The sequence below is a fragment of the Oncorhynchus gorbuscha genome, unplaced genomic scaffold (assembly GCF_021184085.1).
Source record: "Oncorhynchus gorbuscha isolate QuinsamMale2020 ecotype Even-year unplaced genomic scaffold, OgorEven_v1.0 Un_scaffold_4081, whole genome shotgun sequence".
Lineage (NCBI taxonomy): Eukaryota > Metazoa > Chordata > Actinopteri > Salmoniformes > Salmonidae > Oncorhynchus > Oncorhynchus gorbuscha.
The window spans coordinates 5,512-20,431 of NW_025748186.1; the positions used below are offsets into that span (position 1 = coordinate 5,512).

Consider the following 14,920-nt stretch of genomic DNA (forward strand, 5'->3'; position numbering starts at 1 on the left):
ACCCAGCAGCACTTTCTACCCCACCCACTTGGTACCAATGCAATACACTGTAGGCATGTATCATTTACATAATAGTCATTTAGCAGACACTGTCATCCAGAGAGACTTGGGGTAGTGAGTCATTTAGGAGAGACTTGGGGTAGTGAGTCATTTAGGAGACGCTGGGGTAGTGAGTCATTTAGGAGAGACTTGGGGTAGTGAGTCATTTAGGAGAGACTCTCATCCAGAGAGACTTGGGGTAGTGAGTCATTTAGGAGAGACTTGGGGTAGTGAGTCATTTAGGAGAGACTCATCCAGAGACTTGGGGTAGTGAGTCATTTAGGAGAGACTCTCATTCAGAGAGACTTGGGGTAACGAGTCATTTAGGAGAGACCTGGGGTAATGAGTCATTTAGGAGAGACTTGGGGTAATGAGTCATTTAGGAGAGACTTGGGGTAGTGAGTCATTTAGGAGAGACTCTCATCCAGAGAGACTTGGGGTAGTGAGTCATTTGGGAGAGACTTGGGGTAGTGAGTCATTTAGGAGAGACTCTCATCCAGAGAGACTTGGGGTAGTGAGTCATTTAGGAGAGACTCTCATTCAGAGAGACTTGGGGTAACGAGTCATTTAGGAGAGACCTGGGGTAATGAGTCATTTAGGAGAGACTTGGGGTAATGAGTCATTTAGGAGAGACTTGGGGTAATGAGTCATTTAGGAGAGACCTGGGGTAATGAGTCATTTAGGAGAGACTTGGGGTAGTGAGTCATTTAGGAGACGCTCTTATCCAGAGAGACTTGGGGTAGTGAGTCATTTAGGAGACGCTCTCATCCAGAGAGACTTAGGGTAGAGAGTCATTTAGGAGACGCATACATAACCATAGGCTACTGGTCCCCTGTGGGAATCGAACCCACAACCCTGGCGTTGCAAGCACCATGCTCTACCAACTGAGTCACATTGATTCTACAGACCCTACTAAGTAATCTGCACTTTTACTTCGGCACGTGGAATAATTTTTCTCTATAAGCCAATGTGTAATTTATAGGCCTATAGTCTATTGCATTGGGACCAATGGAGTGGGTGGAGTAGAAAGTGTTTCTGGGCCTATAGACCTCAGTCCACCATGACATAACACCATATATATAGATTCTACAGACCCTACTGAGTACTTCCTTTCTGGGCCTATAGACCTCAGTCCACCATGACATAACACCATATATATAGAATCTACAGACCCTACTGAGTACTTCCTTTCTGGGCCTATAGACCTCAGTCCACCATGACTGGCTCCAGGTAATCTACAAGTCCATGCTAGTTAAAGCTCCGCCTTATCTCAGTTCACTGGTCACGATGGCAACACCCATCCGTAGCACGCGCTCCAGCAGGTGTATCTCACTGATCATCCCTAAAGCCAACACCTCATTTGGCCACCTTTCGTTCCAGTTCTCTGCTGCCTGTGACTGGAACGAACTGCAAAAAAATCGCTGAAGTTGGAGACTTTTATCTCCCTCACCAACTTCAAACATCTGCTATCTGAGCAGCTAACCGATCGCTGCAGCTGTACATAGTCTATTGGCAAATAGCCAACCCATTTTTACCTACCTCATCCCCATAATGTTTTTATTCATTTACTTTTCTGCTCTTTTGCACACCAATATCTCTACCTGTACATGATCATTTATCACTCAAGTGTTAATCTGCAAAATTGTAATCATTCGTCTACCTCCTCATGCCTTGTTCTAATGAATTAATGGTAAATAGCGTAGTGTGTCATTTGAGTCACAAAAAAAGAAACACTTTCACATGAATGTGGATGCTACCATGGTTACAGATAATCCTGAATGAATTGTGAATAATGAGTGAGAAAGTTAAGAGGGTCAAAGATCATACCCTCAAGACATGCTAACCTCTCACCATTACAATAACAGGGGAGGTTAGCATCATACCCTCAAGACATGCTAACCTCTCACCATTACAATAACAGGGGAGGTTAGCATCATACCCTCAAGACATGCTAACCTCTCACCATTACAATAACAGGGGAGGTTAGCATCATACCCTCAAGACACGCTAACCTCTCACCATTACAATAACAGGGGAGGTTAGCATCATACCCTCAAGACATGCTAATCTCTCACCATTACAATAACAGGGGAGGTTAGCATCATACCCTCAAGACATGCTAATCTCTCACCATTACAATAACAGGGGAGGTTAGCATCATACCCTCAAGACATGCTAACCTCTCACCATTACAATAACAGGGGAGGTTAGCATTTAATATCATAACCCCAAGACATGCTAACCTCTCACCATTACAATAACAGGGGAGGTTAGCATTTAATATCATACCTCCAAGACATGCTAACCTCTCACCATTACAATAACAGGGGAGGTTAGCATTTAATATCATAACCCCAAGACATGCTAACCTGTCACCATTACAATAACAGGGGAGGTTAGCATCATATATCATAACCCCAAGACATGCTAACCTGTCACCATTACAATAACAGGGGAGGTTAGCATCATATATCATAACCCCAAGACATGCTAACTTCTCACCATTACAATAACAGGAGAGGTTAGCATTATATATATCATGCCCCCAAGACATGCTAACCTCTCACCATTACAATAACAGGAGAGGTTAGCATTATATATATCATAACCCCAAGACATGCTAACCTCTCACCATTACAATAACAGGAGAGGTTAGCATTATATATATCATAACCCCAAGACATGCTAACCTCTCACCATTACAATAACAGGAGAGATTAGCATGTCTTGGGGGGGTTAGATCTTTGACCCACTAACTTTCTCACTCATAATTCACAGTTCATTTTGAAGACGAACTGCCGATTTCACTATTGTTGCGCATGTAAAATATTGGCGGCAAGAGGGACCATTTGCAATTCTGTCCTTATGTCAGAACACAAAACATTTTTATAAAATGTCCATTTTGGTTCCGACCTCAACTGTTAAATTTACAACAATAGAACCCATGTAAATACAGTTCATGACATCTTTTATTATGACAGTGCCGACCTAAAAAAGGTACTTTACATTTCATTATGACATCATGTCATCTCACATTATGGAAGATAAAATTCTATTTAGAAACTGTACAGGATATTGGTCAATGAATGCACCAGATTTAGTATGCGGACATAAATCATATACAAAAAAAATACAACAACGCATCATACATAAAGTACAGTTTAAAATATGACACCTTTGTGAGGAGAATCTCAATTGCATTTCCTTGATTTCTTATGTCCTCTCCAAACCCATTGGATGAGAGGGAGACTCTCAATAGCATTTCCTTATGACCTCAAGCCAACTGATATCTCGTCCTAGACGACGACAGGGGGACGAACAACACTGGAGTTGAGACCAAAACGCAGAGCGATGGAGTTGGCAGCGGAGGCTGGTGATTTAGCCTGGAGGAGAGCAGACTCCCACTTAAATAACTCACATCCCTTCCTGGTCCCCCCGGGGCCGTGTTTACGCACCGTGCAGCAGTAGAACGCTCGGCCTTGGTTCGGACCGCCGTTACACACCGTTAGACGCTTGGCTCGCCGCCCGCAGTCGCACAGCGGGGCCGTGATCTTGGTGCTGCGGGTCGGCGGGAGCGAGGAGCGGTTAACGGACGAGGAGAGGACGGAGAACGATCCACCGACAGAAGGACGAGCGACAGAGGAGAGGCAAGAGGAGTACTTGTGGATCGTGAAAGATGTGTTTGGCGTCTCCGAGTGCAGCCTTGAACGTGAAGTCGACGGGTCGGGGTGATGGACGACAGGGCCGGGCCTGGCAAAGGAGAGACTGGATGCAGAGCCGTTTGGTGTCTTTGAAGCAGAGAGGTTAGAGTCACTGCTGGCGGTAACTGGTTTGGGTCTAGTGACGGAAGGATTGGGAAGGTTTGTAGTAGAGGACATGGGTGCGAAGGAGTTACCAGGGTTTTTTGTTGTGAGAGGTCGTGACCGTGTAGCATGGAGGTTGGAGTTCTGGAGGCCTGGTCTGGGTTTGACAAAGGAATGATTGAATGCTGTTGAGGTATTGAATGCTGTTGAGGTATTGGATGCTGTTGAGGTATTGGATGTGGAAGTGGTATTTGAGGCTCTCGGCTTGTCCTTGTAGATCACAAAGGAGTTGTTCCATGTTGCCGTTTGCGGTCTTGACCGTGTAGCTGAGCGGTTGGAATCATGGGTAACAGGTCTGGGTTTGTCGAAGGAGAAACTACATGAACTATTTGACCCAGAGGTGTTGTATATCCTCGTTGTCGCAGCTTTTGCAGAACTGGAGGATGTTCTCGAGTCGTTCTTGTTGTTCTTCTCGATCACAAAGGAGTTTGACGTTTCCGTGTTCAGTCTTGACCGTGTATCTGAGAGGTTTGAGCCAGGGGTAACAGGTCTGGGTGTGACAAAAGAGGAAGTGGACAGACTGTTGGGTGCAGAAGTGTTGTAGGTCCTTGTTGTCCCAGCCTTGAAAGACACCAAGTTACTGGAGGATGTTCTAGTATCGGTCTTGTGTACCAGGCTGGTCAGATGTTGGCAGGGCGTGTTGGTGGTATTGGACCTCGGCCTACTGTTGGTTGGACCTCTACCAGGATTTGAATGTACTGGGCTTGGACACAGCAAGGTTCTCCCATAAACCGAGTTATCATCCACCTCAAACCTCAGGTTCTCTGTGTACACATCAGCAACAGAAGCCTCGTCACCAACCGTGACATCCCAGTCCTCCTCCAATACGACGTCGTCATACGAACCGCACGAGATAGGCACGTCCTCCTCCATACTTCCTGTTTCCGGGTCATGTGTCAGGTCTGGCTGGGCTAGATGGGTAATGCAATTCACAGTGGTGGAGACCAGAACGAGGCTGTTGTTGTAGTGATGAGGAGAGGGGATATTGAAAGTCATAGGAGAGGAGACGGACCGTATGGCTCCTATTCTACCTGTTCTGCTACAACCACCACCACCACCACACATTGGAGTGGTCACACCATTGAGAAGGGTCTTTGGTTCTATTCTACCTGTTCTGCTACAACCACCACCACCACCACACATTGGAGTGGTCACACCATTGAGAAGGGTCTTTGGTGAGACAATACTCTGATACTGAACAGGTTCAGCAGTTAAGTTGGAGTTCACCTCTGTGTTGGGAACCATGTTGTCTGAAGGCTTGGGTCGTGTCTCAACAACGTCCGTGTTGCTAACTGGCTTGCTGTTGGGTCGATTTTCAAGATGGCCGCCGCCGCCGCTCTCTGTCGTCTTGGAGGGGTTTTTGAAAGTGGTTTTGTTATCCCTCTTGTTGCCAGGACAACCATCCCCTGGCACGTTCCCATTTCCAAACAGGGGTTTGGTCTTCAAAGGTGCCTAAGAGGTAAACAAAGTAAAATAAATCAATACATTATAATTTCTTATTTTTCTTTCCTTTTCCTCCCCATTTTTGTGATTACGATCTTGTCTCGTCGCTGAAGCTCCCCAACGGGCTCGGGAGGCGAAGGTCGAGTCATGCGTCCTCCAAAGCATGACCCACCGACCCCCGCTTCTTAGCACCCGCCCACTTAACCCAGAAGCCAACCACATCAACTGACGACCGAGGTCAGAATATAGGCGCCCGGCCCGCCACAAGGAGTCACTAGAGTGCGATGAGCAAAGTAAAGCCCCCCCCACAGCCAAACCAATTGTGCGCTGCCCTATGGAACTCCCGATCATGACCGGTTGTGAAACAGCCTGGGATCGAACCCATGTCTGTAGTGACACCTTTAACACTGCGATTTTTATTTCATTTATTTCACCTTTATTTAACCAGGTGGCCAGTTGAGAACACCTTTATTTAAGCAGGTAGGCTAGTTGAGAACACCTTTATTTAACCAGGTAGGCTAGTTGAGAACACCTTTATTTAACCAGGTGGCCAGTTGAGAACACCTTTATTTAACCAGGTAGGCCAGTTGAGAACACCTTTATTTAACCAGGTAGGCTAGTTGAGAACACCTTTATTTAACCAGGTAGGCCAGTCAAGAACAAGTTCTCATTTACAATTGTGACCTGGCCAAGATAAAGCAAAGCAGTTCGACACATACAACGACACAGAGTTACACATGGAGTAAAACAAACATACAGTCAATAATACAGTATAAACAAGTATATATACGATGTGGGCAAATGAGGTGAGATAAGGGAGGTAAAGGCAAAAAAGGCCATGGTGGCAAAGTAAATACAATAGCAATAGCAAGTAAAACACTGGAATGGTAGATTTGCAGTGGAAGAATGTGCAAAGTAGAAATACAAATAATGGGGTGCAAAGGAGCAAAATAAATAAAATAGGGAAAGAGATAGCTGTTTGGGCTAAATTATAGGTGGGCTATGTACAGGTGAGTCATCTGTGAGCTGCTCTGACAGTTGGTGCTTAAAGCTAGTGAGGGAGATAAGTGTTTCCAGTTTCAGAGATTTTTGTAGTTTGTTCCAGTCACTGGCAGCAGAGAACTGGAAGGAGAGGCGGCCAAAGAAAGAATTGGTTTTGGGGGTGACCAGAGAGATATGCCTGCTGGAGGGCGTGCTACAGGTGGGTGATGCTATGGTGACTCAGCGAGCTGAGATAAGGGGGGGACTTTACCTAGCAGGGTCTTGTAGATGACATGGAGCCAGTGGGTTTGGCGACGAGTATGAAGCGAGGGCCAGCCAACGAGAGCGTACAGGTCGCAATGGTGGGTAGTATATGGGGCTTTGGTGACAAAACAGATTGCACTGTGATAGACTGCATCCAATTTGTTGAGTAGGGTATTGGAGGTTATTTTGTAAATGACATCGCCGAAGTCGAGGATTGGTAGGATGGTCAGCGATGCAGTGCCTGAGACCGCCGCGCCACGAGGCCCAAATCCCAAAAGCATTTGGATAGTCAGACCAGTAAACAGAGGAGACCGAGTAATATTCACTAGAAACTAAATGAAAGAACTGACCCGAAACAAGGACTCCAATAAGAAACTAATCATTGCAAAACCTTTTACATGGCAAAATGTTTCACTACGGTTTGCACTAATGAATACAACCCAGGTGTGTATGGAACGGAGGGTGGGGGGGGTCACCTGCGTAAGTCTTTATGGGAGGAGTGGGTGTTCTGGGGTGTTGACAGAAATCCAAGGGTTCGATGTAGTTCGCCACTGGGTGAGTCTTTAGGGGCGTAGTACAGTAGTCCAGGGGTCGTCAGCACGGTGGGGTTGTTAGTACTGGGGGTGTAGGAGTGGGGGTTTGTCAGGGAGCCACTCACCCTCTCCAGACTGCGTGTAATCTTCATCACAGAGCCATCCCTCATCATCCTCCAGGCCAGGTGAGCAGTGTTACGGGCATCATCCAGACCTGCAAATAACATTCAACAAAAAATATTTGTGTGTCTAGATTTTCAAAAATGCTTAAGTGAAATATTCACGTTGTTTTATATGAATATTATTCATTGTAACTTATGGGCTTCATCCAGACCTTCAAACAATATGTATATTATTCACAGTAACTGACAATGATGACTGGAGTTGTGTGTGTTTCGATCCTAATGTTATTAAATGACTAGTGCTTAGAATGCTAATACTTAGCTAGCCAGCCACTAGTGCTGAGAATGCTAATAGCTAGCCTGCCACTAGTGCTGAGAATGCTAATACTTAGCTAGCCTGCCACTAGTGCTAGCTAAGAGCTATGAGCAACTTGTGCTGAGAATGCTCATAGCTAGCTAGCCAGCCACTAGTGCTGAGAATGCTAATACTTAGCTAGCCAGCCACTAGTGCTGAGAATGTTAATACTTAGCTAGCCAGCCACTAGTGCTGAGAATGATAATAGCTAGCTATGAGCAACTAGTGCTGAGAATGCGGCTAGCTAGCTAGCCTGCCACTAGTGCTGAGAATGCTAATACTTAGCTAGCCTGCCACTAGTGCTAGCTAAGAGCTATGAGCAACTTGTGCTGAGAATGTGGCTAGCTAGCTAGCAGCCAATAGTGCCGAGAATGCTTATAGCTAGCTAGCCAGCCAATAGTGCCGAGAATGCTTATAGCTAGCTAGCCAGCCACTAGTGCTGAGAATGCTTATAGCTGGCTAGCTATGAGCAACTAGTGCTGAGAATGCTTATAGCTAGCTAGCTATGTGCAACTACTGCTGAGAATGCGGATAGCTAGCTAGCTATGACCAACTAGCAGCTAGCCAGCCACTAGTGCTGAGAATGCTCATAGCTAGCCAGCCAGCCACTAGTGCTGAGAATGCTCATAGCTGGCCAGCCAGCCAGCCACTAGTGCTGAGAATGCTCATAGCTGGCCAGCCAGCCACTAGTGCTGAGAATGCTCATAGCTGGCCAGCCAGCCACTAGTGCTGAGAATGCTCATAGCTGGCCAGCCAGCCACTAGTGCTGAGAATGCTCATAGCTAGCTAGCCAGCCACTCGTGCTGAGAATGCTAATAGCTAGCCAGCCACTAGTGCTGAGAATGCTCATAGCTGGCCAGCCAGCCAGCCACTAGTGCTGAGAATGCTTATAGCTGGCCAGCCACTAGTGCTGAGAATGCTCATAGCTAGCTAGCTAGCCAGCCACTAGTGCTGAGAATGCTCATAGCTAGCCAGCCACTAGTGCTGAGAATGCTCATAGCTAGCCAGCCAGCCACTAGTGCTGAGAATGCTCAGCCAGCCAGCCACTAGTGCTGAGAATGCTCATAGCTGGCCAGCCAGCCAGCCACTAGTGCTGAGAATGCTCATAGCTGGCCAGCCAGCCACTAGTGCTGAGAATGCTCATAGCTAGCTAGCCAGCCACTCGTGCTGAGAATGCTCATAGCTGGCCAGCCAGCCACTAGTGCTGAGAATGCTCATAGCTAGCCAGCCACTAGTGCTGTCGATGCTCATAGCTTGCCAGCCAGCCACTAGTGCTGAGAATGCTCATAGCTAGCCAGCCAGCCACTAGTGCTGAGAATGCTCATAGCTAGTTAGCCAGCCACTAGTGCTGAGAATGCTCAGCCACTAGTGCTGGATGCTCAGCCAGCCAGCCACTAGTGCTGAGAATGCTCATAGCTGGCCAGCCAGCCACTAGTGAGAATGCTGAGAATGTGCTGAGAATGCTTATAGCTGGCCAGCCAGCCAGCCACTAGTGCTGAGAATGCTCATAGCTGGCCAGCCAGCCAGCCAGCCACTAGTGCTGAGAATGCTCAGCCAGCTGGCTAGCCAGCCACTAGTGCTGAGAATGCTCATAGCTGGCCAGCCAGCCAGCCACTAGTGCTGAGAATGCTCATAGCTGCCAGCCAGCCACTAGTGCTGAGAATGCAGCCACCACTAGTGCTGAGAATGCTCATAGCTGGCCAGCCAGCCAGCCACTAGTGCTGAGAATGCTCATAGCTAGCCAGCCAGCCACTAGTGCTGAGAATGCTCATAGCTAGCCAGCCAGCCACTAGTGCTGAGAATGCTCATAGCTGGCCAGCCAGCCACTACTGCTGAGAATGCTCATAGCTAGCCAGCCAGCCACTAGTGCTGAGAATGCTCATAGCTGAGAATGCTCAGCCAGCCAGCCACTAGTGCTGAGAATGCTCATAGCTAGCCAGCCAGCCACTAGTGCTGAGAATGCTCATAGCTGGCCAGCCAGCCAGCCACTGCTGAGAATGCAGCCAGCCAGCCACTAGTGCTGAGAATGCTCATAGCTAGCCAGCCAGCCACTAGTGCTGAGAATGCTCATAGCTAGCCAGCCAGCCACTAGTGCTGAGAATGCTCATAGCTGGCCAGCCAGCCAGCCACTAGTGCTGAGAATGCTCATAGCTGGCCAGCCAGCCAGCCACTAGTGCTGAGAATGCTCATAGCTAGCCAGCCACTAGTGCTGAGAATGCTCATAGCTAGCCAGCCAGCCACTAGTGCTGAGAATGCTCATAGCTAGCCAGCCAGCCACTAGTGCTGAGAATGCTCATAGCTGGCCAGCCAGCCAGCCACTAGTGCTGAGAATGCTCATAGCTGGCCAGCCAGCCACTAGTGCTGAGAATGCTCATAGCTAGCCAGCCAGCCACTAGTGCTGAGAATGCTCATAGCTAGCTAGCTAGCCAGCCACTAGTGCTGAGAATGCTCATAGCTAGCCAGCCACTAGTGCTGAGAATGCTCATAGCTAGCCAGCCAGCCACTAGTGCTGAGAATGCTCATAGCTGGCCAGCCAGCCAGCCACTAGTGCTGAGAATGCTCATAGCTGCCAGCCAGCCACTAGTGCTGAGAATGCTCATAGCTGCCAGCCAGCCACTAGTGCTGAGAATGCTCATAGCTGCCACTAGTGCTGAGAATGCAGCCACTAGTGCTGAGAATGCTCATAGCTAGCCAGCCACTAGTGCTGAGAATGCTCATAGCTGGCCAGCCAGCCAGCCACTAGTGCTGAGAATGCTCATAGCTGGCCAGCCAGCCACTAGTGCTGAGAATGCTCATAGCTAGCCAGCCAGCCACTAGTGCTGAGAATGCTCATAGCTAGCCAGCCAGCCACTAGTGCTGAGAATGCTCATAGCTAGCTAGCCAGCCACTAGTGCTGAGAATGCTCATAGCTGGCCAGCCAGCCACTAGTGCTGAGAATGCTCATAGCTAGCCAGCCAGCCACTAGTGCTGAGAATGCTCATAGCTAGCCAGCCAGCCACTAGTGCTGAGAATGCTCATAGCTAGCCAGCCACTAGTGCTGAGAATGCTCATAGCTAGCCAGCCAGCCACCACTAGTGCTGAGAATGCTCATAGCTGGCCAGCCAGCCACTAGTGCTGAGAATGCTCATAGCCAGCCACTAGTGCTGCTCATAGCAGCCAGCCAGCCACTAGTGCTGAGAATGCTCATAGCTAGCCAGCCAGCCACTAGTGCTGAGAATGCTCATAGCTAGCCAGCCAGCCACTAGTGCTGAGAATGCTCATAGCTAGCCAGCCAGCCACTAGTGCTGAGAATGCTCATAGCTGGCCAGCCAGCCACTAGTGCTGAGAATGCTCATAGCTAGCCAGCCAGCCACTAGTGCTGAGAATGCTCATAGCTAGCCAGCCAGCCACTAGTGCTGAGAATGCTCATAGCTAGCCAGCCAGCCACTAGTGCTGAGAATGCTCATAGCTGGCCAGCCAGCCAGCCACTAGTGCTGAGAATGCTCATAGCTAGCCAGCCAGCCACTAGTGCTGAGAATGCTCATAGCTAGCCAGCCAGCCACTAGTGCTGAGAATGCTCATAGCTAGCCAGCCAGCCACTAGTGCTGAGAATGCTCATAGCTAGCCAGCCAGCCACTAGTGCTGAGAATGCTCATAGCTGGCCAGCCAGCCAGCCACTAGTGCTGAGAATGCTCATAGCTGGCCAGCCAGCCACTAGTGCTGAGAATGCTCATAGCTAGCCAGCCCAGCCACTAGTGCTGAGAATGCTCATAGCTAGCCAGCCAGCCACTAGTGCTGAGAATGCTCATAGCTGGCCAGCCAGCCAGCCACTAGTGCTGAGAATGCTCATAGCTGGCCAGCCAGCCACTAGTGCTGAGAATGCTCATAGCTGGCCAGCCAGCCACTAGTGCTGAGAATGCTCATAGCTGGCCAGCCAGCCACTAGTGCTGAGAATGCTCATAGCTAGCCAGCCAGCCACTAGTGCTGAGAATGCTCATAGCTAGCTAGCCAGCCACTAGTGCTGAGAATGCTCATAGCTGGCCAGCCAGCCAGCCACTAGTGCTGAGAATGCTCATAGCTGGCCAGCCACTAGTGCTGAGAATGCTCATAGCTAGCTAGCTAGCCAGCCACTAGTGCTGAGAATGCTCATAGCTAGCCAGCCACTAGTGCTGAGAATGCTCATAGCTAGCCAGCCAGCCACTAGTGCTGAGAATGCTCATAGCTGGCCAGCCAGCCAGCCACTAGTGCTGAGAATGCTCATAGCTGGCCAGCCAGCCAGCCACTAGTGCTGAGAATGCTCATAGCTGGCCAGCCAGCCACTAGTGCTGAGAATGCTCATAGCTAGCTAGCCAGCCACTAGCCACTAGCCAGCCACTAGTGCTGAGAATGCTCATAGCTAGCCAGCCAGCCACTAGTGCTGAGAATGCTCATAGCTGCCAGCCACTAGTGCTGTCAGCCATAGCTTGCCAGCCAGCCACTAGTGCTGAGAATGCTCATAGCTAGCCAGCCAGCCACTAGTGCTGAGAATGCTCATAGCTAGTTAGCCAGCCACTAGTGCTGAGAATGCTCATAGCTAGCCAGCCACTAGTGCTGTCGATGCTCATAGCTTGCCAGCCAGCCACTAGTGCTGAGAATGCTCATAGCTGGCCAGCCAGCCACTAGTGCTGAGAATGCTCATAGCTGGCCAGCCAGCCAGCCAGCCACTAGTGCTGAGAATGCTTATAGCTGGCCAGCCAGCCAGCCAGCCACTAGTGCTGAGAATGCTCATAGCTGGCCAGCCAGCCAGCCACTAGTGCTGAGAATGCTCATAGCTAGCCAGCCAGCCACTAGTGCTGAGAATGCTCATAGCTAGCCAGCCAGCCACTAGTGCTGAGAATGCTCATAGCTAGCCAGCCAGCCACTAGTGCTGAGAATGCTCATAGCTGGCCAGCCAGCCAGCCACTAGTGCTGAGAATGCTCATAGCTGGCCAGCCAGCCACTAGTGCTGAGAATGCTCATAGCTAGCTAGCCAGCCACTCGTGCTGAGAATGCTCATAGCTGCCAGCCAGCCAATGCCACTAGCCAGCCACTGTGCTGAGAATGCTCATAGCTAGCCAGCCAGCCACTAGTGCTGAGAATGCTCATAGCTGGCCAGCCAGCCAGCCACTAGTGCTGAGAATGCTCATAGCTAGCCAGCCAGCCACTAGTGCTGAGAATGCTCATAGCTAGCCAGCCAGCCACTAGTGCTGAGAATGCTCATAGCTAGCCAGCCAGCCACTAGTGCTGAGAATGCTCATAGCTGGCCAGCCAGCCACTAGTGCTGAGAATGCTCATAGCTGGCCAGCCAGCCAGCCACTAGTGCTGAGAATGCTCATAGCTGGCCAGCCAGCCACTAGTGCTGAGAATGCTCAGTGCTGCCAGCCACTAGTGCTGAGAATGCTCATAGCTAGCCAGCCAGCCACTAGTGCTGAGAATGCTCATAGCTGGCCAGCCAGCCACTAGTGCTGAGAATGCTCATAGCTAGCCAGCCAGCCACTAGTGCTGAGAATGCTCATGCTCAGCTGCCAGCCAGCCACTAGTGCTGAGAATGCTCATAGCTAGCCAGCCAGCCACTAGTGCTGAGAATGCTCATAGCTGGCCAGCCAGCCACTAGTGCTGAGAATGCTCATACTAGCTAGCCAGCCAGCCACTAGTGCTGAGAATGCTCATAGCTAGCTAGCCAGCCACTAGTGCTGAGAATGCTCATAGCTGCCAGCCAGCCACTAGCCACTAGTGCTGAGAATGCTCATAGCTGGCCAGCCAGCCAGCCACTAGTGCTGAGAATGCTCATAGCTGGCCAGCCAGCCACCACTAGTGCTGAGAATGCTCATAGCTAGCCAGCCAGCCACTAGTGCTGAGAATGCTCATAGCTAGCCAGCCACTAGTGCTGAGAATGCTCATAGCTGGCCAGCCAGCCAGCCACTAGTGCTGAGAATGCTCATAGCTGGCCCAGCCACTAGTGCTGAGAATGCTCACTAGTGCTGAGCCAGCCACTAGTGCTGAGAATGCTCATAGCTAGCCAGCCACTAGTGCTGAGAATGCTCATAGCTAGCCAGCCAGCCACTAGTGCTGAGAATGCTCATAGCTGGCCAGCCAGCCACTAGTGCTGAGAATGCTCATAGCTAGCCAGCCAGCCACTAGTGCTGAGAATGCTCATAGCTAGCCAGCCAGCCACTAGTGCTGAGAATGCTCATAGCTAGCCAGCCAGCCACTAGTGCTGAGAATGCTCATAGCTAGCTAGCCAGCCACTAGTGCTGAGAATGCTCATAGCTAGCCAGCCAGCCACTAGTGCTGAGAATGCTCATAGCTAGCCAGCCAGCCACTAGTGCTGAGAATGCTCATAGCTGGCCAGCCAGCCAGCCACTAGTGCTGAGAATGCTCATAGCTGGCCAGCCAGCCACTAGTGCTGAGAATGCTCATAGCTAGCTAGCCAGCCACTCGTGCTGAGAATGCTCATAGCTAGCTAGCCAGCCACTAGTGCTGAGAATGCTCATAGCTGGCCAGCCAGCCACTAGTGCTGAGAATGCTCATAGCTAGCTAGCCAGCCACTCGTGCTGAGAATGCTAATAGCTGGCCAGCCAGCCACTAGTGCTGAGAATGCTGAGAATGCTCATAGCTGGCCAGCCAGCCACTAGTGCTGAGAATGCTCATAGCTAGCCAGCCAGCCACTAGTGCTGAGAATGCTCATAGCTAGCCAGCCACTAGTGCTGAGAATGCTCATAGCTAGCCAGCCAGCCACTAGTGCTGAGAATGCTCATAGCTGGCCAGCCAGCCACTAGTGCTGAGAATGCTCATAGCTAGTTAGCCAGCCACTAGTGCTGAGAATGCTCATAGCTAGCCAGCCAGCCACTAGTGCTGAGAATGCTCATAGCTGGCCAGCCAGCCACTAGTGCTGAGAATGCTCATAGCTGCCAGCCAGCCACTGGCCAGCCAGCCAGCCACTAGTGCTGAGAATGCTCATAGCTGGCCAGCCAGCCAGCCACTAGTGCTGAGAATGCTCATAGCTGGCCAGCCAGCCACTAGTGCTGAGAATGCTCATAGCTAGCTAGCCAGCCACTCGTGCTGAGAATGCTCATAGCTGGCCAGCCAGCCACTAGTGCTGAGAATGCTCATAGCTAGCCAGCCAGCCACTAGTGCTGAGAATGCTCATAGCTAGCCAGCCACTAGCCAGCCAGCCAGCTGGCCAGCAGCTAGTGCTGAGAATGCTCATAGCTGGCCAGCCAGCCACTAGTGCTGAGAATGCTCATAGCTAGCTAGCCAGCCACTAGTGCTGAGAATGCTCATAGCTGGCCAGCCAGCCACTAGTGCTGAGAATGCTCATAG

The 14,920-nt window shown here is 50.1% G+C and overlaps 1 protein-coding gene across 3 annotated transcripts; it reads right to left on the reverse strand.

The window, feature by feature from the left end:
- Positions 1-2,702: 2,702 nt before the first annotated feature.
- Positions 2,703-7,758, reverse strand: LOC124028400 (ERI1 exoribonuclease 2-like). Of its 3 annotated transcripts, XM_046340460.1 has the most exons (3): positions 7,067-7,354; positions 5,130-5,354; positions 2,703-4,857 (listed from the first exon to the last, which is right to left on the reverse strand). In XM_046340460.1, the coding sequence occupies exons 2-3, from the start codon at positions 5,321-5,323 to the stop codon at positions 3,336-3,338; spliced, it is 1,716 nt and encodes a 571-aa protein (XP_046196416.1). In that variant the 5' UTR covers positions 5,324-5,354; positions 7,067-7,354; the 3' UTR covers positions 2,703-3,335. The 3 variants fall into 3 exon arrangements, with proteins under 3 accessions (XP_046196416.1, XP_046196414.1, XP_046196415.1); XM_046340458.1 differs by having other exon boundaries at positions 2,705-5,354; positions 7,249-7,758; XM_046340459.1 differs by having other exon boundaries at positions 2,706-5,354.
- Between the last annotated feature and the right edge of the window lie 7,162 nt (positions 7,759-14,920).

Coding starts and splice junctions, on each gene's coding strand:
- LOC124028400 (XM_046340458.1), bottom strand. CDS start 7,350: ATGTTATTTGCAGGTCTGGATGATGCCCGTAACACTGCTCACCTGGCC. Junction 5,355..7,248: donor TTACACGCAGTCTGGAGAGG/GTGAGTGGCTCC, acceptor TTTACCTCTTAG/GCACCTTTGAAGACCAAACC.